The 26,021-nt window shown below is 32.2% G+C and overlaps 4 protein-coding genes across 7 annotated transcripts in view; 2 read left to right on the top strand and 2 right to left on the bottom strand.

Moving 5' to 3' along the window:
- Nucleotides 1-9,022, bottom strand: part of LOC111001743 (protein kinase C-binding protein NELL1) — a 47,535-nt gene extending 38,513 nt beyond the window's left edge. For all 4 annotated transcript variants that reach the window (XM_022271740.2, XM_022271741.2, XM_045631871.1 and 1 more), the window contains exon 1: nucleotides 8,888-9,022. In XM_022271740.2, coding sequence (XP_022127432.1) covers nucleotides 8,888-8,951 — 64 coding nt within the window. In that variant the 5' untranslated portion in view covers nucleotides 8,952-9,022. The remainder of the gene's footprint in view (nucleotides 1-8,887) is intronic.
- Nucleotides 9,023-11,322: 2,300 nt separating this feature from the next.
- On the top strand, nucleotides 11,323-15,457 carry LOC111001740 (beta-alanine-activating enzyme). The gene is made up of 7 exons (XM_022271735.2): nucleotides 11,323-11,689; nucleotides 11,764-12,590; nucleotides 12,664-13,378; nucleotides 13,626-13,784; nucleotides 13,952-14,267; nucleotides 14,499-14,762; nucleotides 14,991-15,457. Exons 1-7 carry the CDS (start codon nucleotides 11,445-11,447, stop codon nucleotides 15,375-15,377), a joined length of 2,913 nt encoding a protein of 970 aa, XP_022127427.1. The 5' UTR covers nucleotides 11,323-11,444; the 3' UTR covers nucleotides 15,378-15,457.
- Nucleotides 15,458-15,463: 6 nt separating this feature from the next.
- LOC111001739 (rab GDP dissociation inhibitor alpha) lies at nucleotides 15,464-17,343 on the bottom strand. Its single transcript, XM_022271734.2, has one exon. It carries the CDS (start codon nucleotides 17,223-17,225, stop codon nucleotides 15,894-15,896), a length of 1,332 nt encoding a protein of 443 aa, XP_022127426.1. The 5' UTR covers nucleotides 17,226-17,343; the 3' UTR covers nucleotides 15,464-15,893.
- Nucleotides 17,344-17,759: 416 nt separating this feature from the next.
- Nucleotides 17,760-26,021, top strand: part of LOC111001751 (phospholipid-transporting ATPase VD) — a 56,289-nt gene continuing 48,027 nt past the window's right edge. The window contains exon 1 of the mRNA XM_022271752.2: nucleotides 17,760-18,948. Within this exon, the coding sequence (XP_022127444.1) occupies nucleotides 18,137-18,948 (812 nt within the window). The 5' untranslated portion in view covers nucleotides 17,760-18,136. The remainder of the gene's footprint in view (nucleotides 18,949-26,021) is intronic.

Here is a 26,021-nt window from a genome sequence, read left to right as displayed (position 1 = left end):
ACACGATTAGCTTAACCCGTGGCATTTACGTCTAGACTACCTTACAAGTCACCCTTAAGTAACTTTAGCAAGGAACTTCATCTGCCAAGTTAAAAAGCTTTTCACGTAGGATTGGTGAGGCTTATATAATAACTTCTAGTACTTGAGAATAAGCGTCGAAAAAGGATGAAAATCTGCTGAGTATCTGGACTGTTGCAGGTTTTTTAGATTACATCATCACATTCTAGTTAATTGTGTCATTAAAGCAAAGAGCGTAGCAAAAAGCAAAAAGTATTTATTTATAAAAGCCTGCCAACGCTCGGTACACTGATACATTGGGACAAGAAAATTAAAATACATTATTTAATGCAACAAACTTTCAGGCGAATACACAAAAAACGAACTAAAAAAAATTAAAAGTACACGGTCTAAAGTAATAAGATTTTGAAAAAATAAATTAATTAATTGTGAAAGATGCCTCACCGTCGGAATACGATTTTCAAATATTACGAGTATTGTAAGTTCATTGCGCAATTAAAAGTTTTCAGATTTGCCTTAAAAAAAAGAATATAAGAATAAGTTGTAGTTATCGTTCGAAGAAATTCATTGGCCATGAACGTTAGAGGTCAAATAGATTCGTAGAAGCACCGCATTGCGCTCTATGCGACACCTGCAATCTATCTTATTGGGAATAATCCATTCCATGTATGCGTATTTCAATAAAATTAACGTCATTAAAATACTTATATATAAAGTTGGTTAAAATAAAGTAAAAGTTCTAAAAAAGTAGAGGTATTCATTACGTTATTACGTTAATTCGATCGTTAGTGATTGTTAAAAGGCTGACAACGTACATGCAAACTGGCTATGTCCATGGGCGCTGGTAACATAACCTATTACCGGTATTTTCAATTTAATAATTTATATTTTTCAACTTTAATCTCATCCGAATGTTTCTGTTTAGCAACGGAATCAATTAACTATCGTGAAAATGCAAAAGTGCATAGTTTGATTCATTAAGAAAAGTCTACTTTTTCGTCCAGTCATACAAAACTTCAATTACATATGTAAGGACCTATTATAAAAGAATATATATAGTACTAAGCGCTTTATTTTATTATATATTAATGTTGTTAAACCTGCTATTACGAGTAGTATATTTGTCCTGTTCTTTTCAGACGAGGTGAGATACTTAAACGGCAGACGAAACGAAAAACATCGTTTTGACCTATCACAATTGAAAACAGCGTTGTGTCAAGCATATTTTATTACTTTATTATACCCCCCAAGTCGTTTTGTAACATAAACTTGTATGTATCGGAATCAAAAACAAATGTAATAAAATCTACAACTATAACAGAAATAATATTAAAAAATATTATCCACTATTCAATCACTTAGCTGTAAATAAAAAATCTACCTGAAACCTAATATCTTTAAATATTCTTAGTACTTTTTTATGTAAATTAAATGGAAGAACGCAGGTGATATTTATTTATTAGACTTGCTGTAATCGGCGCCAATGGCAAGGTTTGAATAAATGTTTCACAGACTGAATTCATTTTAATAATTTTCTGTTACTACGTGTCAACCTGTTACCATATGACGTAAGTCTAGGTTCTGTTGCTCTTGGAGGAATAGATATATTATAGCATGAAGGTAACGGAACGCTTAGATTAAATGTATAGAATATAAATCACTAAAAGAACACAAGCGAAAATATAATGAACAAAAAATTGTTTAGATAATTCTGCTTTAAGATTCCATGCTCTTTCAAAGAAAGGCGTAATTACCATCTTTGGTCATATATTATCTGTAATATAACAGTAACCGTTAGAGAGTAACTGTGGCGATGAAAATGTTACAAATATAGTATGGTCGGCGTTTCTAAGGAGAAGTGAACGTTGTGAAAAGTTGACACGCACTAATCTTGCAATTTGATGAACGTACTTTGGAAACATCTTGATGAAGAAGTTCATAATGCAGAGGTTATCTCAGATCTTTAATATTTATGCTTGGAAAAGTTGGAACACTTAAAGCCAGCAGCAAATTGAGTCTTACAAGTTTTGGTGAACAGAACTTGTTCAGGCGAAAATAAAGATTTTGGCTTAACTACTTTCGTAAAAGTTTTTCGTATGAAAATATAACATTTCAATTATCAGTTTTTGATACGAATGTAACGTTTTTTGCATACCATTTATATCTTGATAAAACGTTATTTTGTCATCTTAATAACGTTTATAAAATCCTTAATTAAAATAAAATACCTTTCAAAATGATCAGTTAATTTTGGAAACAATGAGTGTTAAAATGTTATAATAATCTGGCAAACAATATTACGAACAACTAATCCTGTATTGGTAAAAGTACTAACTTCAGCATGCGAATCTCATACCTGGTAGGTAGTACGTAGGTTCGAATCCCGATCGCCAATGAACTGTTTATGCGCTTAACATTTGCTTGTATGGTAAAGGAAATCATCGTGAGGAAACTGGTTTGCTTTAGAAGACGACGACATGTGTCAGGCACATAAGGCTAACCACATTCTAGCTTATTAGAGATAATTCAAATTCAAAAACCATTTATTCATATAGGTAACATAATGTACACTTATGAACGTCAAAAAAGAAGATAGAGAAAGACGATAGATGATCACGTAAAAACCCAAACCCCCTGATTTTATTAAGTTAAAAAGTACCAATGGTGGCATAGACAGCATACGTTATAAAAATAAACCCAAAACGTCTGTCAAAAAAATAATAAAGAAACGTACCGAATAATCAAACCAATAAATCTATTGTGAATTCATCACATTCTGCGTACGTGACAAATCTCTGCAATAAATATTACATTTAATTTATTGACTCGTTATAACTAAACCAAATAACAATTTGAAATCATTTCACAAGGGACGGAAAGAAGGGGCAGACCGGACTTAGGGGAAACGAAAGATGTAGGGTGCAATATGCAATTTCATTTCTCATTTTCTTTTCCATATCAATATTTAAATGTTACTATTTGGTAATCTATAACTTCTGCTTTCAATAAAACTTGAATATTTCTTATCCCGTTGATACTTTGCAGTAAGCTTTTTTTTATTTTGAAAAGTAGTTCTTCATGCAATGATTTTCTAAAAATTACTTGTCTCGTCTGGTTATCGAACCGACACAAATGTGAAAAAACCCTTATTTTTTATGTCAATCAAGATAATAGACAAAAAAAAATAATTCTTCTAAAGTAACATAGTATTTTTAAACAAAGGAATAAAATGAAATAATCAAATTAAAAAGATACATGAAACTGCCGAAGTCAATTAAGTATTTTTCACTCTCTCATTCACTTACTCATGCACACAATCAGGTGTGATGATAACGGTTTAACAAGTAAAAAAATAAAAAGGAAATGAACTGGTTAAATTATTTTAAGTAATTAACTTTGTTATGGAAGAGCTGGGAACCCTAACACAGGTATATTTACTTAAAAGGGTACCCAAATCTTACACTATGAAAAGAAAGATGTACCAACTTAAATGAATAAAGACTTATTATTATTATAAAATGAATAAAGACTTATTATTATTTTTTTGGTAATCAATATTTTAATAGGTCTGCTGAAAAATAGGATGAAATAACAATGGGTTTTCTTCGGGAGCTGCTCGGCCAGGGCGCATCTATTCATTTTATAAAAGAGTTTCTTATATAAACTTATAACTTGCATTTATTAGACTTAAGCGCCTATGACAGTCAAAATCAATCTCTTACTACTAAGAACAAACGTATAGTTTCTTAAGTATTTGTATCTTTACGAATACGATATAATGTTTTCCAAATGTTTGGTGTAGGCACTACTAATAATCTATATTTCAATTACAGTTCGAAATACCGGATTTGCAATTTAAAGTTCTCTAAACCATAATATTTAATCCTTATTAAAATGCAACCTACACCATGGCGATATTCCTTATACAAATAATTAACACCTCTTAGTAATAAATAATAGTGATTGAAGTTTCATGTGTTTGTAGACATTCCCGTGGCGGCGGCCTCACGCGAATAGCTTGTGTATTTTTACGTGCCACCCTGTGTTACGGGCGTCGAACTCTATTTTACTTTCTCTTTGAAATTATTTAATAACTGATGGAATTTTCTGTGTAAAATATTCATGGCTCAAACAAAATTATATCGACACTTACTTAAATTGAATAATACTGTTTTGTTGAAATAAATAATGCATTTTAATTTATATTACAAATAATGGAGGCAAGACTTATTTATTTTTTCTATATGATATATATATGGAATATATTATGAAATTGATATAAAGAAAGATACTTATATACGTATTTATTTACAATAAAGAATTGAACAGAAATGACTCAATTGTCTGTTCTGTTTACCTATTAGACCGTTTAACTGAAATAATAAAAAGAATATTGCTTATTTACGGCAATTCTTTCACCCCAAACAATTTTATTATCGCTATTAAGACATTTAGTATACGCTATACCCTATCTAAGATTAATATAGTATTTTATTCGCTTAACAGCAATAAATACTTTTCTATTAATTCGTTACTTTTGTCATTCGGTCATGATAGATATTTTTTTATAGTTTGATTTTTCAATAAAATTTACTATTATTTTGAGTATTTTTTATAGAATAAGAATTAGACATAGACCGCGCTAAAACAGCAAGGGAAGAAATATGTTGTCTTCTACTTTCTAAAGCCCAACTAATGCGTAAGAAAGAGATAAAACCATGTGTTTCGTATTTTAATTGATGTAGGTTGGGAGTAGTTAAGTATCTCACCCATCATTATGTGTATTACATAATATATATTACTATTTCAATGTTCATACAATTTCAATTCACATATATTTAAAATGTCTTGAGATTCTATATTTTTAGGTAAAAAAATATTTTTGATACTGTTGTTTCGTGTTAACCATATCTTTTCTTTGAAGTGAATCCGAGCGGGTTATTGTATTTGTATTGATTTTGTTACGTCAATATTTCCCACGGGTGACTTACCGGATATTGTTTCTTGTGTGCAGTCTTTATTTCGTTAAAGCGCCCATAAATCAATTGCTCACATACATAATATATAATACAATTCCTTTTAATAAAATCTGTGAGAAAGGGACAAAAGACAGCACAGACTACTAAGAAAATCTCAACGCCTGTAGCAAATCTTTGATTTGATTTGAGCACTGGCAGTAAATGTAGAATTAGAAGCATTTGATATAAATTTCTTTTTCGACGTTCATAAGTGTGCATTGTGTTACATATATGAATAAATGATTTTTTACTTTGAATATATCTTTTTAAATATTAATTATTTTGATCTGTCATCAGTTTATTAAATAGATTACCCGCTAAACTGTCAAATATATATATTTAAAGGACATAAACAAAAAGAATTACTATCAATTAAATACAAATACCAAAGTGACGCGACATTTATATTCTATACAGCACTATCAGTGGATTATTCTCTTTAAACAGATTTGCACGATAAGGTAATCTAAAGCAAAACACTAACTACACAAGGTAATGTAGATTACTGCAAACGTAAAATGCTCAAAGAAATCAATTTGTTGCTATAGAAAAGATCTTGATAAGAGCACAGCCCGATTTCTTATTGACAACCTTTTCATATTCAAGAAGAAGACACATAAATATATCTTATCTAGCACAATAATTTCCAGGCTATCTGAAGCTCTACAGCTAGGTAAGTAGTCTGTGTAAAAATGAAGTTCTATAGGATTTTAGGTCGCAGCAATTAACTTTTTTGTATGTTGGCAACACTGTTACGCGATTATAGGTTGAATATTTTTGGAAAAAGTTTATAATTTTTGTGAATAAAAGACGCGTAGCAAATTTAATCTAATTTGTATATCAGCTACGATGGTTCTCTTTCCGTACAGACCCCACTAATAAAACGTAGTACGCTGGTTTCGTTACTAAAAATAGTTCTGGATTTTTTAAACCTTCCATATTTTTTTATGTTTTATTGCAATTTCTTGGTTTAACAGATTTAACTGAATCAAATGTATCGCATAGCCGTAGGTCACGCACCTCAAGTTCATTATTCATCCATTCTTTCCTCGAATTTCCTTCATGAAAACTTTCCGATAAGGCGGCAATAGAATATAAAATTTGAATGAGACCAACGTGGGGCCGACGATAAAAATTCAATGCGGCAAAGTAGCTTACGTAAGGCGAGCAGGGTACGTACAAATTGCATATATATTATTTATAGTTCCATATTTCTTTGACAAAAATAATATTTTTTCTTCATTGTATTTTAATATGTGTAGGTTACATATAAAGAACATAGACGTAGGTAGATTTACACAAATAAATTAAGTTTTTAATGTAATATGTTGTTACGAGAACTTTTCCACAGGCTGAAATATGATTTTAGGAAAGGGTCAATCTCGTATTGTATTTTGGAATTGTATTTTAAATATGACGACATATATATTAACAGTATATTAACGATATCAGTGAAAAGCTCACTGGACTATCAAATAAAATTATATATTACGATTATGAGTCACAGTTCACTTCTTACATTTGCTTCATGCGATACTTATGTCAAGTTTCAGGTGAAGCTGGCTTTGTGCCAAGTCCCAATGACTATGTTTGGCTCTGACTTATCGTCCCAATGGCCTATTAAACGTGCGACAAGAAGTAGAGCAGTCAATAGTTCGGGCAGAGATCTGTGCAGTGCCTTTTCGAAGGATTATACATCTTATGGGGCTTGAAGACATTTCGGTTAAGCGTTTCTGGAGGCTACAGAATTTTGCTAGGCTATTCTTCATATTGATAAATTTATATATTAGAGTTCATATAGGCGTATCTGAGACACAAAAAACTCTATTTAAAGAAATATAGATTTAAATGAATGAATGTTTCCTTCTTGTTCTGTACTAGCTGCAGCTGAAATCTAGCAATTGGTGGGAGACGGCATAGAACAGGGATTATTGAAACATTTCGGAGGCCAAGGCAACTTTTGGGTCGCAGAGATAGATTGTATAATTTTTAGAGTAATAATGATTCAATCAAATACGATGAGATGCCAACTTCTTTGATTAAACTGTCTTCTTATATTTAAACTTATTACAATTGAAAAATGTTTAACCGCAATACAATCAAATTAATGCTAGTGTCAACGAGTCTAATATAAATGGATGAAACTTTTAATACAACTTGTATCAAATATGTTAATGAAAATTTTATAATATCTTACAGCCGATTTGCTTCAGACAGGCATTCAATGTTTGCCCTAATTGTGTCTCGGGTCGTCGGCCGCGTTGACAAATGTTCGGAAATGAAGGCTTTTCCGCATCTACCAGATGTTCTACTTTGATTTTCCGAAGGGAATTGAAGCTTTTGATAATATAAACTCAGATATACAATACATCTGAGTTACTTGTAGCAAAGATTTTAATTAATTATAAATTTACACGAAAGTTACTTTTTTACTTTGAACATTTTATTGTAATTTATAAATAGTATCCCAAATTGAAGTATGGTTAAATAGTTAATATTCCTATTAATCTATTCTAAAATATATAAAGTATAAGATAAACTGCGTTTCATTAATTTTCTTGAACTGAAATTTATAAAGTCCTTATTTAAAATGATGCGCGTTGAACTCTTTTCAATGGGCCCAAGGGTTAATATAACCCGAAATTGTAGTCATTTAGAATTATTATATTATACACTTATATATTTACAAAGCTTTATGCTTTTAGGATTAAAAAAAATATAATAACCCGCAATGTTATAAATATTTGCATTATCTCCTAATCTCGACTTTGGTAGTACTTTGGTGCGAAATATATGGTGTGATAAATCACCCGATACTTTTGATAAGATAAACGTACTATATTAATTATTACATTAATATTGACATATGGTTTAAATTAACCCAATAAATAATTTACTGTGAAAAAATTGCGTAAACAATTTTAATAGACAAACATTTATTTCTAACGCATTTTTAGTGTAATGAAAATTTAAAAAAAATATTTTAGTATTTATCAGCGTTGCAAGTCTTTGAAGGCTTGCTTCAAGTACTTTTTTGAAAATAAATCTGTTATATATTGATAAAAAATGTGCATTTGACAAAATCATATCGGTATTAGAGGATGCGCCTGCACTTAGAGGGGCTATCAGTAGCGTGATTATCAATATTTACGCAGATGTACATCGTATGATGTAAAATTAGGACATTACTCGAAATACAACATCAATAAAACCATGTGACTTTGGTACGAAATTTTGTAGATTAATAGTATATTAGTTAGATAAATACAGCTTATAAAACATGAAATTTATTCACATACGGTTGATTTTAAAATTATAATTCCATATTTAAAACATAAGTCATAAGAACTTTTTAGTAATTTTTTAATCGGTATGGACGCAGTTTGACAGCAGAAATACTATGCTTAAAAGTTTTAAGTTCTTAAATTATATAAGCTTGTATTCCTACGTAAATTATGTCATAATAAGTTTTTAATAATTTAACTCGTCTTCTACACTTTCGCAGTGCAGCACTAAACAACTATTTGTCACTACTTAACACGTAAACAACCTAGCTCATGTAATGCTTATATCATTAAAGTACGTAAATTTCTAAAAAAAACAGTAAAGTTACGTAAAAATGTAGCTACTCGAAGAGAACGAACTTGAACCGTCTAAAGTCATTACACTGCCCGATCGCGGTACGAAACTATCGATTTCAACGAATACGAATTACGAAAAATGCCTGTAAATTTGAAAAATTTGTATAATCAGCTGTTTGTCACACCCAGCGGAAAAAACGTGCAAATAACGTGGATATAAATCAGCTGATCGGAAATAATATCGTGTGTATATGGAGGAGTGGTACTCACCGGCCGCGTGCCTCAGCCACCACCAGCAGAACCAGACGGCCACGAGTGGCCGAGTGCCGGCCATGTCAGCGGCGCATCACACGCGCGCTCGTGCCGGCGGCCCCGGCGTACTGAACGATACTGAACGCTGGATCGATGCACGCTCGCCGCCTCACGCACCCCTCGGCAGGGTGGCCACTGGCTGACTGAGCTGACCGGGAAATCCGGGAATCTGTATTTGTCTATTGTACTCTACATAAGTTTATTAACGTTAGTTTTTTTAATTGCATTCGATATAAAAACCTATTAGGATATCATTTTTATCAACAGAAGTAAAGGTAATAAATAGGTTTTGAATCATAGTGATATTTTAGTCAAGATTTTTTTAATAATATTTGACGTGTATCTCGCTCGTATATAATATATACATATTAATATTAAGTTTCTCATGTAAATAAAATATTTCTGTTTTGTAATGAGAAATAAAGTTCTTTAAACATTAATATTTGAATTAAAATATTTTATATGAAATTTAACTAGCGTAGCAAAATTAAAGGATTTAGTTGGTCACCCCACGCTACGGCGGCTCCCCGCAGCGGCGCAACCCTATTCAGCCAGTCAGCACCCTCCGCCATTTTCTCGAGTTTCCACAGTTAGCGCGCGCGCCGCTTTCCACCACCTAGCCTGTTTCTGTCGGAGCGCTGACCGCCCCTAATTGATTGTTCATTTGCCGAATACGTTTTAGGTCAGCACCGCCGCAGAGCCGCTGCGCAATGTTTATTTAGTTATTTTACGAACTTGGCTAAGTTAACATTAATATCTATGTCTTATTTGAGAAATTGCCTGCCTTAATCGCTATAATAAATAATTGCAAAGGTTTAGTTAGTGTAAAAGTCAATTTAATTCACGATCTAGTATATTTTGATATATAAACTATTATTGCATTTGTTAACTTTTTTTGGGAATTATGAGAAGAAAACAAAAGTTTATTCTGCAGTTCCGCTTCGTCTTCGAAGATTCTGGTCGGAACTTAGAGAACTAACTAAAACTATTTCAGCCAGAATGATTTAATACAACACTTATATCTGTTGGTAATTTTTAAGCTAATAGGTAAACAGATGATGAACTTGCCTGAGTCAGGATATTTTCTTTCAGTGAGTGTTTGTAAAATGCGTAAAGAAAATTCCATCAGTGCACAAGCTTAATATGAATGTACTAGACTTGAAAGTCGTGAACCAGCAATTCCTTTATATTACATATTATAATCATTAGATGAAATCATATTAAGTAAGAGAATGGCTGAAATGACACGACATTCGCCTTTTTGAATATTAATTCTGCTTCATTACATTTAAATCTTTCAAGAAATATAAAGTTGCGTTGAAATTGAAACCAAGGTAAATTAAGTTTTAAGTGCTAAAAGTACTGAGCTTTGATGCTTTAAAAAATCTAATTAAGTTATTCAAATTAAAGTCTACGGCGTATCTAGACACTGTCCACTTATCTTGACTTTCACATTTTTTTTATCTTTGTTCTATTACTTTCGTCCTGATTTACTATGAAATTAAACAGGTAAGTAGTAATAGTATATGTTAAATTACAGCGCTTGTCCGTGATGCAACTCAAATCTAATTAAAATTCATTAGATTGTAAGTAAGTATATACACTTATAAATAAAAACGTAAAATAAAAAAAATGTACTACGTCCAAATCAAAGACGTAGAGCGAACGAAATCTATCAAGAAACTGACCGGTATTCTTTTTAACATAAAATTGCTACTATTTGTTACATGTTTCATTTGACATGGTAAAACGTCATAATAATGTATAAAAGTTGCTATCCAACACAATTATATAGACAAACAAGCTTTATATATAATTATTATATATAGATTTGCAACATACTTGAGTGATACAAAACTGAAGCTAGCAGTTAGTAAGTTAATGTAAAGTTCAATTAAAAAGTTAGCAAGTTTAAATAAAACAAGGGTTTAAATAGATAGGTATTATAGAGTATTAGTTGATTTTGATTTTATTTGGAAACAAACATGGTTTTTAAATTTAATCAGAATATATCTATTATAACTAGACTGTATAGACTACCATTGATAATTCAGAAATATAGAACATTTAAAAATGACACTTCTATAATAAATTTGGCAGAAGAAACAGAAACCGACAACCTTTATTTGTGTTTTCTGTTAATATATATGTATATGAAAAGCTTTACTTTTAATAAATATGCTAAAGTTACAGTTCCAAGATAAATAAATTAGATCCGTTTCTTTTTTAGAATGGTATCTCGCAGTTGACCTTAAGGGCCTTTACAGCTCAGCACGGGCTGTTTTGGCGAGCTTAGCTTGGCCTGAAGTTCTGTTTCTGAACCATACAGATGTTGTGTGTACTGTGTAAAGATAACTGATATTTGACAACTGACAGTCCTTCAAGTTTCAAGCTTGTTTATAGTTATATTTTTTACAACTTTTTTATGTAAACATAATTGTAAATTATTAATGATATGCATTAATCATGAACAGTAAACTCGCTCTACTTGAAACAATTACTAAAACAATAACTTATGAAATATCAAAACTATAAAATGAAGCGAGGCTACTATGATGTTTTTGTTAGAACTTGTGCAATTTATCCCTCAAATATCGCTATCCGGCAATACAGTAATGGCTATTATAGCACCTACACTTACTCGGAGCTATATGGTGTATGTGAATACATATCACAAAACTTACAACAACTTAACTGTACCAAAGGAGTAGTTGGCCTAATTTCTGAGAGAAATATTATCGTACCATGTGTGATAGCAGCGTAAGTTCATACTGTTTCTATTATATTTTGTGTTCTTTTTTTAAATTTTAATTGTTATAAACCTACTTTTTCAGAGCACATAAAAGTTGCACAACATTTATGTTCCTTGATCCATCACAAGATTTAGAGTCAATTATAAATGAAATAAAATTTAATTTCATAATTTCAATTAAAACTGCAGAAAACGATCCTGATACACTCCTTAACAGAAGACCTGACAAATCTATTGTAGTGTTTAACCTAACACTACACATATTTAATTTTCAGTTGAGTAGTACAAATTCACAGTATGGCCCGGAATATTCATTTATAGCAATGACATCAGGAAGCACTGGAGATCCTAAACATATTCAAGTGCCAATACAGTGTATACAACCCAATGTAGATGATTTAACAAAACTATTTGATATAACACAGGAAGATATTATATACTTTTCAACTCCATTGACATTTGATCCATCAATGATAGAAATTCTTCTAACATGTATTAATGGTGCTTCACTTCTTATAGCTCCTGAAAAGCCTGATATTCTCTTCCCTGGGAATACTCTACATGCCATAACATTTTGGCAAACAACACCATCTAAGTTTTTTCAGTTTTCAAATGCAGACATCAGAAATAAGATTTTTTCCCCTCAGTCAACCTTAAAGGTATTGGCATTGGGGGGTGAGCCTTTAAATGGAATTATACGGTTAAAGGAATTAAAACATGCACAGAATAAAACAAAATTATTTATGTTGTATGGTGTTACTGAAATGTCTTGTTGGGCCAGTGTTGCAGAATTAGATCTTAATAAAATCATCTCAGATTTAGAAGTACCGCTTGGTAACTGCTTATCTGAAACTGATATTATTGTAGAGCGCTTTAAAGAAACTTCCGATACTGGAAAAATTGTTTTAAGTGAGTACTTCCTTTCTTTAGAATTTCTTTCCAAAACTGATATCTTTACTTAATCTTGAAATTATTATTTCAGTGAGTAAAACCAGGAAATGTGTTGTTTTAAATAAATCTACTGGTACTGAAGAGCAAAGTTCCTTGAAATTTGTGGACACTGGAGATATTGGTGAAATAAGAAATGGTACTATATACTATAGAGGGCGTAGAGATGATATTATTAAGAGATTTGGCCATAAAGTAAATTTACAACATATTGAAATTGTCATAATGCAATGTCCAAGAGTGAAGACATGTTCATGTGTTTGGTTACCAAAACCATTACTTCTTGTTGTATATTTTTCATCAGAATCACTAACTAGCCAAGAGTTATCAGATTTCTTGAAGTGCAAACTAGATGATAAACATTGGCCTGATAAGATTATTCGAGTTGACAATCTGCCTACTAATGCACATGGTAAAATATCAAGACAATTGTTAGCTCAAATGTTTGAAAAAGTCCTGCCAATACCACAATCTGTCAGTTCCTTAAAAGTACTCCTGTTGAAAGAATTAAAAGTTAGTTTAAATAAAACTTTTACATATGATGAAATAAAAGATAAGGACTTTTTCTCACTTGGTGGAACATCATTCCTAGCAATTTCTATGTGCAATAAACTTTCTTTAACATGTCCGGAATTTGGAAAGTTTATTTTGCCTTATTTACTCAGTCAAAAGAGCACAATGGACCAAGTTATGCAAATAGCATTAAAAGAATTAAACATGGAAAATAAAACTAAAAAGAGATTAAAAAGGTAATTTAAAGTATTAGGTCCCACCCTTTGAAAAAGAACAGAGAGAAAAAATATTTTTTTTTTCTACTATCAAGAAACACACAAACCCAAAGATACCAAAATCTCAAGCTCAGACCTAAAATATAGTTATTAGCACTTCTAGAGACATTAATTTATTAAAATAGAAAGAATTCAAGAAGACACACACTTTTGTACAAAATAATTAACTTACAACGTAAATTAAAGTATATATTTTTAATTATTTTAGAACTCGTTCAACATCAGAAAGCCACTTTTCTGCATCTCACTCCATCAAGAAGATAATAGAAAACTCAACCAGTTCAGACCCAGTAGATTTTATTGTTGCCTGGTCATTTGATACAGGCAAATGTGTAGATGCTTCGCCGACTCTTTTTCAACATGGATAGTAAGTATAGATAGTATACTTTTAGTATTCTGTATATAATATAGTGTATTTAAATAAATTAGTCAAAAGATTAAATTATACAAGTATTCTGCAGCTTATAATAATGTATAATGAATTATTATTAGATATACATAAGTTTTGTAACCTAATCATAATTTTTTCCATAGCAAATTATATGTGACAGTAGGCAGTCACTCGGGAAAAATTGTTGTTATTGATGCAATAAGTGGCTTAATGCAAGGACTCATTAAAGTGAAATCTCGAGTGGAAGCCCCTGTATATTGTTGTAACGAAGCACCTCTTACTTCACCTTGTGGCATTGTTGGAGCTCATGATGGAACTATTGTATGTTTTAAATTGGAGAATTGTATAGAAATCTGGAGAATAAATATTGGATTTATGATCAAAAGCAAAGCAACATTCTGCAAAGGACAATTCTATGTTGCAGCTTATGATGGCAGTATAAGATGCATTGATGCTATGGTATTCTTATTTAATTAAGTCCTATTTCCAACTAACTCAGAATATCCCATACTTTTCTATAGATTATATTAAATTATACGGAAATATATAGAAATTATGTATGACTAACAATGGTTACAATTGCTAAATTGCTATGAACTTCATCTGCTGTATTAAATAAAATTATAAATGTGTTATTTATTAAAGCTTAGTTTTGTACAGGAAATTATTAGTTTTTACTTTTTGTTACAGACTGGGAAAATAATACTAACAATTAATGTGGCTGATCAAGCAATATCAGCAGATTTAGTTTTGGCTAAAAAAGAATTTATACTGCTTGGCACATTATCAGGAGTATGTGCAAGCACACATATAGAAACAAAGACAATATCATGGCGTGGAACACTGAGCAGCCCTGTATTTGCTGCTCCTGTACTTTATGACAACGACAAATATGTCATCTTCGCTGAAGTGAATGGAGAAATACACTGTCGGACTGTTGAGAAAGGAATTAAGGTTTGGTTTGGTTGATTATGTTTAATAACTTGACTCCCATAGCCAACCTTACTTACTTTAATATTTACATATACTAAGGCCATTATGGTATCATTAGTGTGAATTATTCTCATACTTATATAACACTACACATATATCTAGTATTTGAACTTTTGTTACCTATTTTATTTTATATTTTTGTATTGAATTTCAACTGTTGGGTAAATGTACTGATTTAAAATGTTTCAGATTTGGAAATACCAAGGCGCAAAAGGAAATATATTTTCATCTCTTTTTGTTAAAGAAATAGATAAACTGAGATGGCAGATCATTTTTGGATGTCATGACAACAAAGTTTACTGTATTAATATAAAAAATTTCCAACCAAGTTTGAACTGGAAAACTCAACTATCTTCACCAGTTTATTCAACACCATGCAGTTTGAGTGATAAATTAATTTTAGCTGCTTCAAATAATGGTATACTAAGCATTTTAGAAGCCGAAACAGGAATTGTTATTGCAGAGTATCAATTGCCAAATGAGACATTTTCTACACCTGCAGTGTATGGTGATTACATTTTTATAGGCTGCAGAAATGATAATTTGTATGCCATTAAATATGTTTTAAATTTGTGAATCTTCCTAAGTGAGGTTACTGTGATACTATTTTTAACAACTGCTATTTAAATTATAAGTTTGAATATATAAATAAAACAATTTAATTACATAATAAGGTAATTTAATTCATGATCATACAAAGAATATTTATGATGTACACTGAGCATTCATTAGTTGACATGGTATGATATGGATACTGTTATAGCGTATCAAAACTGGAATGCAAACAATATTTACATAAACATCTGCTTATGCAGATAAAATCCTTAGGCTTGTTTTAAAATAATAATATTTTTAAAAGCATCTTTATTATGGAGAGGTAAAACCCTATAAATAACAAATCTTATATTATGCATATTATACTAATAAGAATGAAAGAAATCATTGACTGGAGCACTGTAGTGATACACATATCTACTGCATTCACCTAATCTCTTACACATACCCAAAAATCCCTATTAAATATAATAGAAGCCAGTTTTTAACAAATTTTCAAAAGTAACAAGCAATATTTTAATATGATTTGATATATGATTATTGATCTTCTTCACCCAACTCAACCTTTACTTTAGAGAAATCAAACTCTTCACCAGTACCTCTCTTGTAAATTTTAAGCACATCTAGACAAGTAGTTTCGAAGTGAGTAGTAGCATCATAAGACTCGGAAATAAAGATTTGGCTCTGGCTTCCATCGTCAATAGGTTCATAATAGTCTGTCACAGAAATAAATTTCTGTCTGATTGGACCCAGCAGATCGATGCCTGGCTTTATTTCAGATTCTGGATCAGTGGTTTCGACTGTAGTAGAGACCATAGCAACAAACCAACCCTTAGCTGCCACTTGGTGGGTATAAGATACAACAGAAACGTAAATGTCAGAATTCCTTCCCACTTGCTTTTGCGGTATGATGATTTGAGTAGAAAGTGCATCCTTAGTATTGTTTATTGGGTGATCCAACAAGCATATACATCTTATTACTTGCCCCTTCTTGCGCACACGGTCAGGAACGTAGCTAGGGTCACAGTAAACTTGTTTACATTTTGCTATTTCATTGCCAGAACGCACACCAACAACTTTACCTCCTTCACCAAGGACAATCTCATCAATAGGTTTATCCAGCATGTAAGTGCCTCCATAAATTGCAGATAAACGTGCAAACCCTTGAGGCAGTTCACCAAGACCATACATAGGATATAGATAAGGTGACTTACCGTAACGCGCCAATGAATCAGAATATAGTTTTATACGTCGTATTGTTTGACTGGCTGGCTGTTGCAAATAGTTGTCATCAAGATACAGGGCTAGTGCATGCCCTGTGAAATCCTGTGTGTTTCTATCCAGCCCAAATTTTTCATACAGGGACTGCATATTCGCTGTAGATGGATCAAAATCTTTCCAAGTTTTAGGGTCATCTTCCTGGTAATCTTGAACATAGATCAAAAAGTTGCGGAAACGCCTCTTCTCAAACATACCCATCAAATCGGAAGCCAAAGCTTCCTTCTGATCGACGGGCACCTTTGAAATTTTTCCACCCTTGTACACATAGCTTCCTTCGATAGACTTGAATTCCAAATACCGGGTGACGCCCGTGTGGATTAAAAGCTTGACAAGCAAGCCATTCGCCATCAAAAACTTTGGGATTAGGTCCACATTCCAGTCACGACCGCGACCATAAGTTTCATCCGGTGCAGGGGCATTGAACTTAGCAAATAAATCTTCTAATGGGGTAATCGACGCAGATTCTCCTCCGTAATACTTATTGCGATCAATGTGAAGAACTTTTTTTCCGGACACGGAAAGCATTCCACTTATTATGCATTCTTTCAAGCCTGTACCCAAGACAATGGCATCGTATTCTTCATCCATGATGGAAAAAAATCTTAATCGACAAATCTAGTAATGGTATCAATGCAAGTAAAATCGGGCAAAATTGCAATGTAGAAACGTCAAACTCAATATGTCGGATTATTTAGCAAATATGTCTACCGGTGATGACGTCTACAAGATGCAGTGCCAATATTCCGGAAAAAATCTATCTCAATTGTGAAATAATATTATTCAATAGATATTAATTTATTAAAGAAAATTTTAACTTTGAAGCAATTGCATCTCTGCAATTAAATGTGTATTCCAACAGAACAGTGCAATTTCATAAATTTACGTTTATCGGGTATGAATTAATAGAATTCCAGAATTTCACCTAAACGTATAGGGCATCGGTTCCGTAAACCAAATATAATGCAACATTAACATTCAAGTCTGTGGGAATATATTAAGTGAGATACACACTATACAATTTAGAAAAAGTGACATGAATGTTAAGTTAACAGCCTCCGAGGTGTCAGCAGTCAGCAGAACGTATCAGTTAAAATCAAATGTCAAAAGTCTGGACGAGATGCTGTCAATTTGTATTTTGCGTCAATGTATTTTGAGTTTCCGTCTTGTACACACAGTACGTTTTGTAACGTCTGTTTTCTCTTCGTGGCGGTCAAACAAAATTGTGATTAGTTGATAGTATCTTGATTTAAATTAAATTAATATGTACTTCTTAACCTTTTTATACCGACATAATATCGCGTTTTCCGTGCTTGGCAAATTCCAAAATTTTGAGTAATGACTGATGAATGCCACCGTGAACAGGTGAATAAAAACCATATGCTTCAATGTTTACGGCCCAGTTTTTAATGACTTATGTGGGACAACAGTGCTAAGTGGACATATATTGTTATTTTAAATGAAAGGGAAAGGTAATTCTTCCGATTTGCAGATGAGTAAAAATGTCAACAGAAGGCAGTGGAGAGACACCTTCGATTGTACCAAGTTTGCCGGGGGTACCAGAGCAGACCTATCTTTTTCCAAAGGTAAAAGGTCATTCCCGATCTATAAGCCATGGAGGAACTCCCATGTTGGCTGGGAATCCAGCGACCTCGAGGCCCCCGCTCAAATCGGCTATGCGGGGTCATCAGCGTGCCCTATCTCATGGACAGATTGGCGAAGGAGCTCGAGCTTCCTCTGGGCCTGGCCACAGCCGCACCGGTAGTAGGACCGAATTCATATTGCCCCCAGGCCACAGAGATGCCGCACCTGTTAGTGCCCAACCACGCCTGTCATCAGTACGAGGCCATTCCCGACAGGCTTCGCGCTCAGACTCAATATATACGTTACGACGTGCATCTGTGGTACCGCGATGGCAACGTGCAGTCTTTTGGCTTATGCGGAGGCAGCAACCAGCCATTGACAACAGACATCTCATTGTCATTCCCAACCATCTTATTCCTGATAAGACACCGCCTAAAGATCACCCAAATGGTCATAGATGCAATAACAAAATCAGGACTACAAAATACACCTTACTATCATTTTTACCAAAAAACTTGTTTGAACAATTCCATCGGATTGCAAATGTGTATTTTATATTCATAGTGCTACTGAACTGGGTGCCAGCTGTAAATGCATTTGGCAAGGAAGTAGCTATGCTGCCAGTGTTATTTGTGCTAACAGTGACTGCTATTAAAGACCTTTTTGAGGATCGCAGAAGACATATGTCAGACAAGAGAATCAACAATTCATATTGCAGAGTATATAACAAGTAAGTACCTTATTTTATTTCAGGCTCCCAAAATTAAATTGTTCTTTTTTCATGAGTTTAACATTATTTTTTACAGCAAAAATCTTACTTACATGTTAATATAGACAACAAAACCATTTTCAATTTGTTTTATCTTCTATTGTAAACAATCACAACTTAAACAACTAACATACTAAATGAGATCAGCTAAGGCAACACACGCCCACATAAAACAGGCCTAAGATACCTGTATAATTTATATATGTGTGAGTAAACTATTGCTCTTAGAGCCTCTACTATAAAAATATTTAGTGTCATTAAGTAAACAGTGTGTATGTGGTGATTAAATGTCACTTACATCATCAGGTTCAACAAACTGTTTATTTGCATGTAAGTTCTTGCTGCTAATAAGGTTCTTTACATAATCATTGTTTTCCATTATTGTCAATATGACTTGTAGTTATCTCACAATTAGCAGTACAAAAAGAACTATTAAGGTACATTTTTTGGAATTATATTTGTTATTTGCATTGCATATTTTTATATTCTGTTTCCTGTTATTATATAATGTTATATAAAAAAATTCTTACTTAATATATAATAATATTAAGGAATAATTTACGGGGAAATTATACAAAAACCCAAAAATCAGTTTAAGTATTTATAGTGAAATACTCACTATGGAAACTGTTAAATGATGTATGTAATACCAGAAAATAAAATTTTCTTTTCATGTAACTTTTGCATCACCAGTAACAATTAAATATATGGTTGAAATATTGGGTAATAATTTTGGACTATTTTTACCATTCGAAGAAAGCACTATTCACACGAAATCGATGTTAAAGAATAAGTAATCCAAAATAAGTATATAAAGTTACTTAGTAGGTGATGCAAAAATTAGCAAATACTTGAATGTCTTTACAAATGCTAACACTTTCACCGTTCCACATCCGGCTGTTTCGAGTACGACGTGAAATATCTCCTATTGTCTCCTGATTTGTCTCAGTCCAACAATATTCTACAATTAATTTTTCGTATAATATCGTATATGATATACGTACAAATATTACACTATGTTCATTTGGTCCCATATTTTGCAATTTATATACAAAGTTAAGAAGATATTAAAGTGTTCATTTAATATTTCAATTTTCTAGAGCTTATTTACTTGCAACGTTAATTAAATCGCAATGCAGCGGTAACTTGTTCGTTTATTACGTTACGTCAGGCTTCAGAACCTAGGAAACCCTCAAGTGTAGGATTATTGCCGATGTAACATATATTACCCATTTTCTTCGGGTAGGAATAAATCCCTAAGTCTGTCGTGGAAATTTACCCTATGTATTAAAAATAAAAGGAACATTCTTAGTCGATAAATTTATATGAATATAAAAAATATTTTTATGCTTCCATGGAAATACCTATTATAAAAGGAAACATTGGTACATGCTTCGTACGTATTGTAACATTTTTTCCTTTTTCGGGGTTCGTATATTTAATTATAAAGTTTGACTATAACGGTTGTTAATTTTTTGGTATTATCTTCAGGAAAAAACGCTAAATTTAACAATTACACGAACTCGAAAAATTCGGAGAATACGTGTCTATTGCCATAAATAATACTTGTATTAAGGTAGATACAAAATGGCGAACGTTAAAAATACTAATTTTCTAGCGTTCAGATTTACAACCCCTTAACGTTCTGCATAATTCAATAAGAAAACCTGTCATCAATATTACAACAGTTGTCGTTGATTCAGCTCACTTAAACCACTTGGAACTGTAATTTATCATTCAAATATAAAGACTGTGACACGCAAACTATATTCTCACGCGGCACTTTTCATGGATATTCTCACGAAACTAAAACTCTTTGAACAGTATGCTCTAAAAGTACAATTTATAAGCAAACTGGTAACCCGCCCGAATGTAGCGTGCTGTAATGTCATGTTAAATATAAAATATGGTTAAATTACATGAAAAACCATAATGCAAATATTCATTGTTTGAAAATTATTATGAAACAAATCAATTATACGTAGCCCTAACGCGGTCTATCTTTAGAGGAATCAATAATATCAAGTGCCAGAGCCAGATTGTGCAATAAAGGTAATCTGAATGCTTATCGTTCAGATAATAATCAGAAATTATTTTGCGTAATTCTAATCGGGTTTTTTCATCAAATCATAAATACATTTAAATACGTCTTTTACGGTTTTAATAACACAGCTGGAGTACGTGTATACAGAGGTTTATAGCAATTTAGAAGTAATAAAACTTTTTTGATAGTAAGTTATTATTAAAAAGCGAGCAGTGTTGGCCTAGTGGATTAAGCGTGTAACTCATCCCTGAGGTTGTAGGTTCGCTTTAATGTATGTTAAATGCGCACATGGACTTTATGTCTATGTGCGCATTTAACATTCGCTCAAACGATGAAGGAGAACATCGTGAGGAAACCGGCATACCTTATATTCAAAAAGTTGACGGCGTGTGTCAGGCACAGGAGCCTGATCACCTACTTGCCTATTAGATTGACAAATGATCATGAAACAGATACAGAAGTCTGATGCCTAGACTTAAAAACCTTGTAGCGCCATTGATTTATTTTTTTATTACTAAAAATAATTGGAAATGCATATGATATTTCCTCATTCAATATTGTTTTAGTATCATTATGGTGAAATCACGGAAGTAAGTAAACATTCATGTGATTGAATATTTGAGCAGGCAGGTGTACAATCGAAGCTCTACAAATAATATTGACTATGTTTTATAATTTAATAGAGTCTGTGCTTCCATAGATTTAAAAAGTGGGGTTTAATCTATGGCATATAAACTTACACTGAGTGACTTGAATTTGGTACTCTGCAACGAATAACTTTTTGATAAATATTTATTCATAAAGTTTAGATTTAGTTACATTTTATAATAGTAATCTTTATCGCATTTATTACCCGTCTCTTAAATTAGTTCTATCAACGCGTTATCAACTATTATCTGATATCATTTGTTTTTTAATTTATTAATATCTTTGATGTCTGATTCTTCATAAAAAAACTTTATAATATACATATCTACTTAATATGATAAAAGTTTTTATTTAAGTAACTACAGAAATGCATTTTTAAAATTCGTATTACTTAAAAAAAATTTTATCGCGTTTCACACAACAAAAGTAATACATAATTGAATTCAGTGTAAAAAAGTAACAAATCCAATCTCTTACGTATATATTGTATACTTTTTGATCGCAATACATGCGTCGTAAGGAGAAGGAATACGTCATGAGGAAACCGACATATTTTAGATAAGCCTAACTCTTGTACGTCAAAAATGTATTGGATTTTGACATGTGCGAGTCAGTTCGCGCTGTGGTTCGTTTATCAAAATCACCCCCTTTTTTTTTTTTTTTTTTTGTTATTCGAGGTTGAAATGCATTTGCGCATCCCCTGCCCTAGGAAGTTGCAGGGGTATGTGGGACTCGACCCACACCAAAATCTCTGCTATTCAGAGACTGGGTGAACAATACCCACTAAAAACACCTCGACAAATACCTACAAAGCCGCGTTACAGAGGCTCCGGGGTCGCTATCGCATTCTACCGGGACAAAAAGGAATGTTGAATTACTGACCACTGTAATTACCATCCTCGGCCTAGAACGTATTGCTACGTTCTAAACCTACACAGTATCCTTTCTATAGTTCCATGAATCAAAATCACCCCCAGAGTTTACTATAGGAGTTTACTTTTCGACCATTTACTATGGAGCTATTGACAAGGTCTTTCGAAGTCTATATCATGATCATGAAATCCCATCACATAACTCTTCCTTTCGAATCTTTTAGGTTCTCTGCAGTAAGGCTATGGATTTTACCACGAGTCCCTGTCCGCTTAGCTCCTTCTCTATCATCCATTAAACCTCTTTTTTACAAGCATTACGTATCCATAACTCGTAACTTTATGTGTCCTTTTTATTTTTATTGTCTTCATTTTTAATTGAGGTTTTCATTATTGATGTCTTAGTTATATATATGTATATATTGCAACGAAGTGATAAATAAAAATGAACTCCTTAGCTCATAGAAAGTTGGGCCTGGCAGTGGCTAGACTGATACTCCCTTTCCTCTCCATTCTTGAAGGAAGAGTTCATCCTCAGAGATTAATATAGGACATTATAAGATATTATGTCATAAAAAAACATTACCCAAATGCGTAAAATCTGATCAAACCCCGTGACAAAAGATATTACAACTTTTCGCTTCGGCTGATTGTTTGTTACGTTAGTTGTGTTGTAACAGCTTTATTTCCTTTGTAATGGCACGTTTCTGAAAAAATTACAGCATTTAATTTCTTGTATTTTATCCTTAGTACTTAACGTTTTTCAACTAGGATTTTCATGACTAAAAATATAATAAAACATGATATCATTATTTTACAATAATAGAAATATAGTTTGCTTGCTTTATAACATGCATGAGTTAACTAATGTCAATATCTCAGGTCTTAAAGCCTTACATCCTTAATAATCAACCTGTCTGTTCTTTGGATTTGTGACAGAACAATAGTAAGAAAACCATGCCGCTTTCCTCACGATGGATTCCAACCAGAGAAACATCAGGCACGAGAGTCGAACTAAAGCTACTAAGCCAAAATTACTTTTGAGTTAACGAATAATAAAATTTAGTCCTGACCATTCTCAATAAGTTTCATTAACTGTTAACATAATGAAGAGGTTTCAATCGTGTATATATTTTATATTTACTGAAAAACGGCAATCAACTTTTATAATGGCATAGTAATCGACATTTCTATGAACTTCAAATAATTACAACGTCATTCATTCATCGTCGCGTGATTTCGAATCACATGAATATTTGAGAAAGGGTGTGTCTGTGTACCGACAAACTAAATAGGTCATTGGTCAAGGTTTTAACCTGACAACAAACGTACAACAAACAGTTAAAATGTTTAACAAAGAAACGATTTCAAAAGTAACAAATTATTAATGTAATGCTACGTGAAATGATCGATTTGCTCATCCATATTTCATTGACATGTGAGATTTAATGTTTTATAAATCGAAACATAGACTCTAATTGTAGCAGTTTACTTGCTTTATGTTTTTATATTTGTTGGCTTTGAGATCTCGCGAAATGTGTTGAAATCGAGCGCATAAAACCAAATGAGTTTAACGCCCAATTCCAATAAATAATAAATCAGTATACAAAAATACAGCCTCTTTAGATCTTGGCCTCAGAATTCTGAATCTGTTTCAGGATCATTTTTAAATCTAATAGGCGAGTAGGTGATCAGCCTCCCCTGACACACGCCATCGACTTTTTGGGTCTAAGACATGTCGGTTTCCCCACGATGTTTTCCTTCACCGTTCGAGCAAATGTCCAAATCAAATAACCTATCATAATCCATATTTGACCATCTGAGACATTTTAATCTAAATATTGATGAAAGTGTGCCAATAACCAACCGACGGATTATAATAGCCAGCTGTCGATACAAGTTCAACTGGGCCAATATCCTTTCTTAAGATTTAAACTTACACCAATTTAAAAAAAAATTAAAAAGCTATTTGATATGTTTTAAACAGAAGTATATATTTTTATATTATTGGTACGGTTTTATTTACTTTATTTGGTTTGTATTAATGATCAAATATGAGTGTAAAGAGCGAAGAGATTGCTTTCCTTCGCCAAAAATGGATTGTCTTCGTAGGGTTTGGTTATTGGAATGCAGATAGGATATCGATCCACTCGATCACGATGTGATTGAAAGCAATCTGAGATTGTGGATTAATTATTGGTTTCGGGCGTTAGCCGTAATGTGTCTTATCCCCTATTTTTCCTGCGTATCTAACTCTCCTTTTAATTTAAATTATTCAATGATAATTCAATCAAGAATTTAATTGGCATTAAACCTAACCGTGAACGATAGCCGGATATTTATAAAGGTTAAATAGCACATAGCACAACTTAAGGTCGGCGTGTAATACTTCCGATACACGCTATGTTAAAAATTATTCAATATTAACTCTAAAACCAGGTTTAGTTAGTAATACAGGATAATTTAGATATGTGGGTTAGCACAGACTATTGTTGTATAAGTAAGAATTCCCAGCAGCATATACATACTTATATATATATATGTATATATATATGTATATATATATATATATATATATACATACTTATATATATATATATGTATATATATATGTATATATATATATATATATATATACATACTTATATATATATATATACATACATACTTATATATATATATATATATATATATAAGTATATACTTATATTGGTGATTCTGGAACATATGTAGTAGTTTCATCCAACAGAATGATGTAAGAGACACACCGTTTCACATATTCTGGGGTTACGGAACAGTCAAGGCCAAATGAGCATAATTTTTCGATTTAATCTAGCATTCGTTACAACTGAGAACACGATGTTGCTACATTCATGAAATGTGCAAGGAGGTGAATGAAATAGTTTCTGCTTAATATCCATAGATAAAAGAAGAAAGCAGACTATATCAGAAAAGGTTGAGATATCTATAAAGGTTGATTTTTTATAATTACAAAGCTTCGGTTTTTATATTTTCAGTAGATATTCAAATACTTTATTCTAATTCATATTCTATTGAATATTCATTGTAACAAAATTACCAACAAAACGTTTTCGTTGTCAAATTAATATTTAGTAGCCTAATCAAATTTGTATACATCTTATATAATATAAACTAGTTTTACCCAGAAGCAATGAGACTTTATTAGTATTTCCACGAACTCCGTGAATTAATTTTAACTAGAGGTTACAATTTAAAGATGAAAACGAGCGATTAGTTAAAAGTATTACCGTCTCCGATTTGATTGAACTAGTTAAACGCTGGTTCGTTGTTTCATCGAAAAATCTATAACCATATCCCCTTGATGGCTGGAAATCTTCAGTCACAGTCATTTGCCACAAGGTATTTTCTTTTGCGAACTAGCGAACTGTGGAATCGACTCCCGGTAGGGGTCTTCCCTGCGTACGACCTCCAACTATTCATAAATCGAGCGT

Source organism: Pieris rapae, chromosome 17, assembly GCF_905147795.1.
Source record: "Pieris rapae chromosome 17, ilPieRapa1.1, whole genome shotgun sequence".
Taxonomy (NCBI): Eukaryota; Metazoa; Arthropoda; class Insecta; order Lepidoptera; family Pieridae; genus Pieris; species Pieris rapae.
Note: the sequence above shows the minus strand (reverse complement) of the source record. Positions and strands in the feature narration are given on the sequence as shown.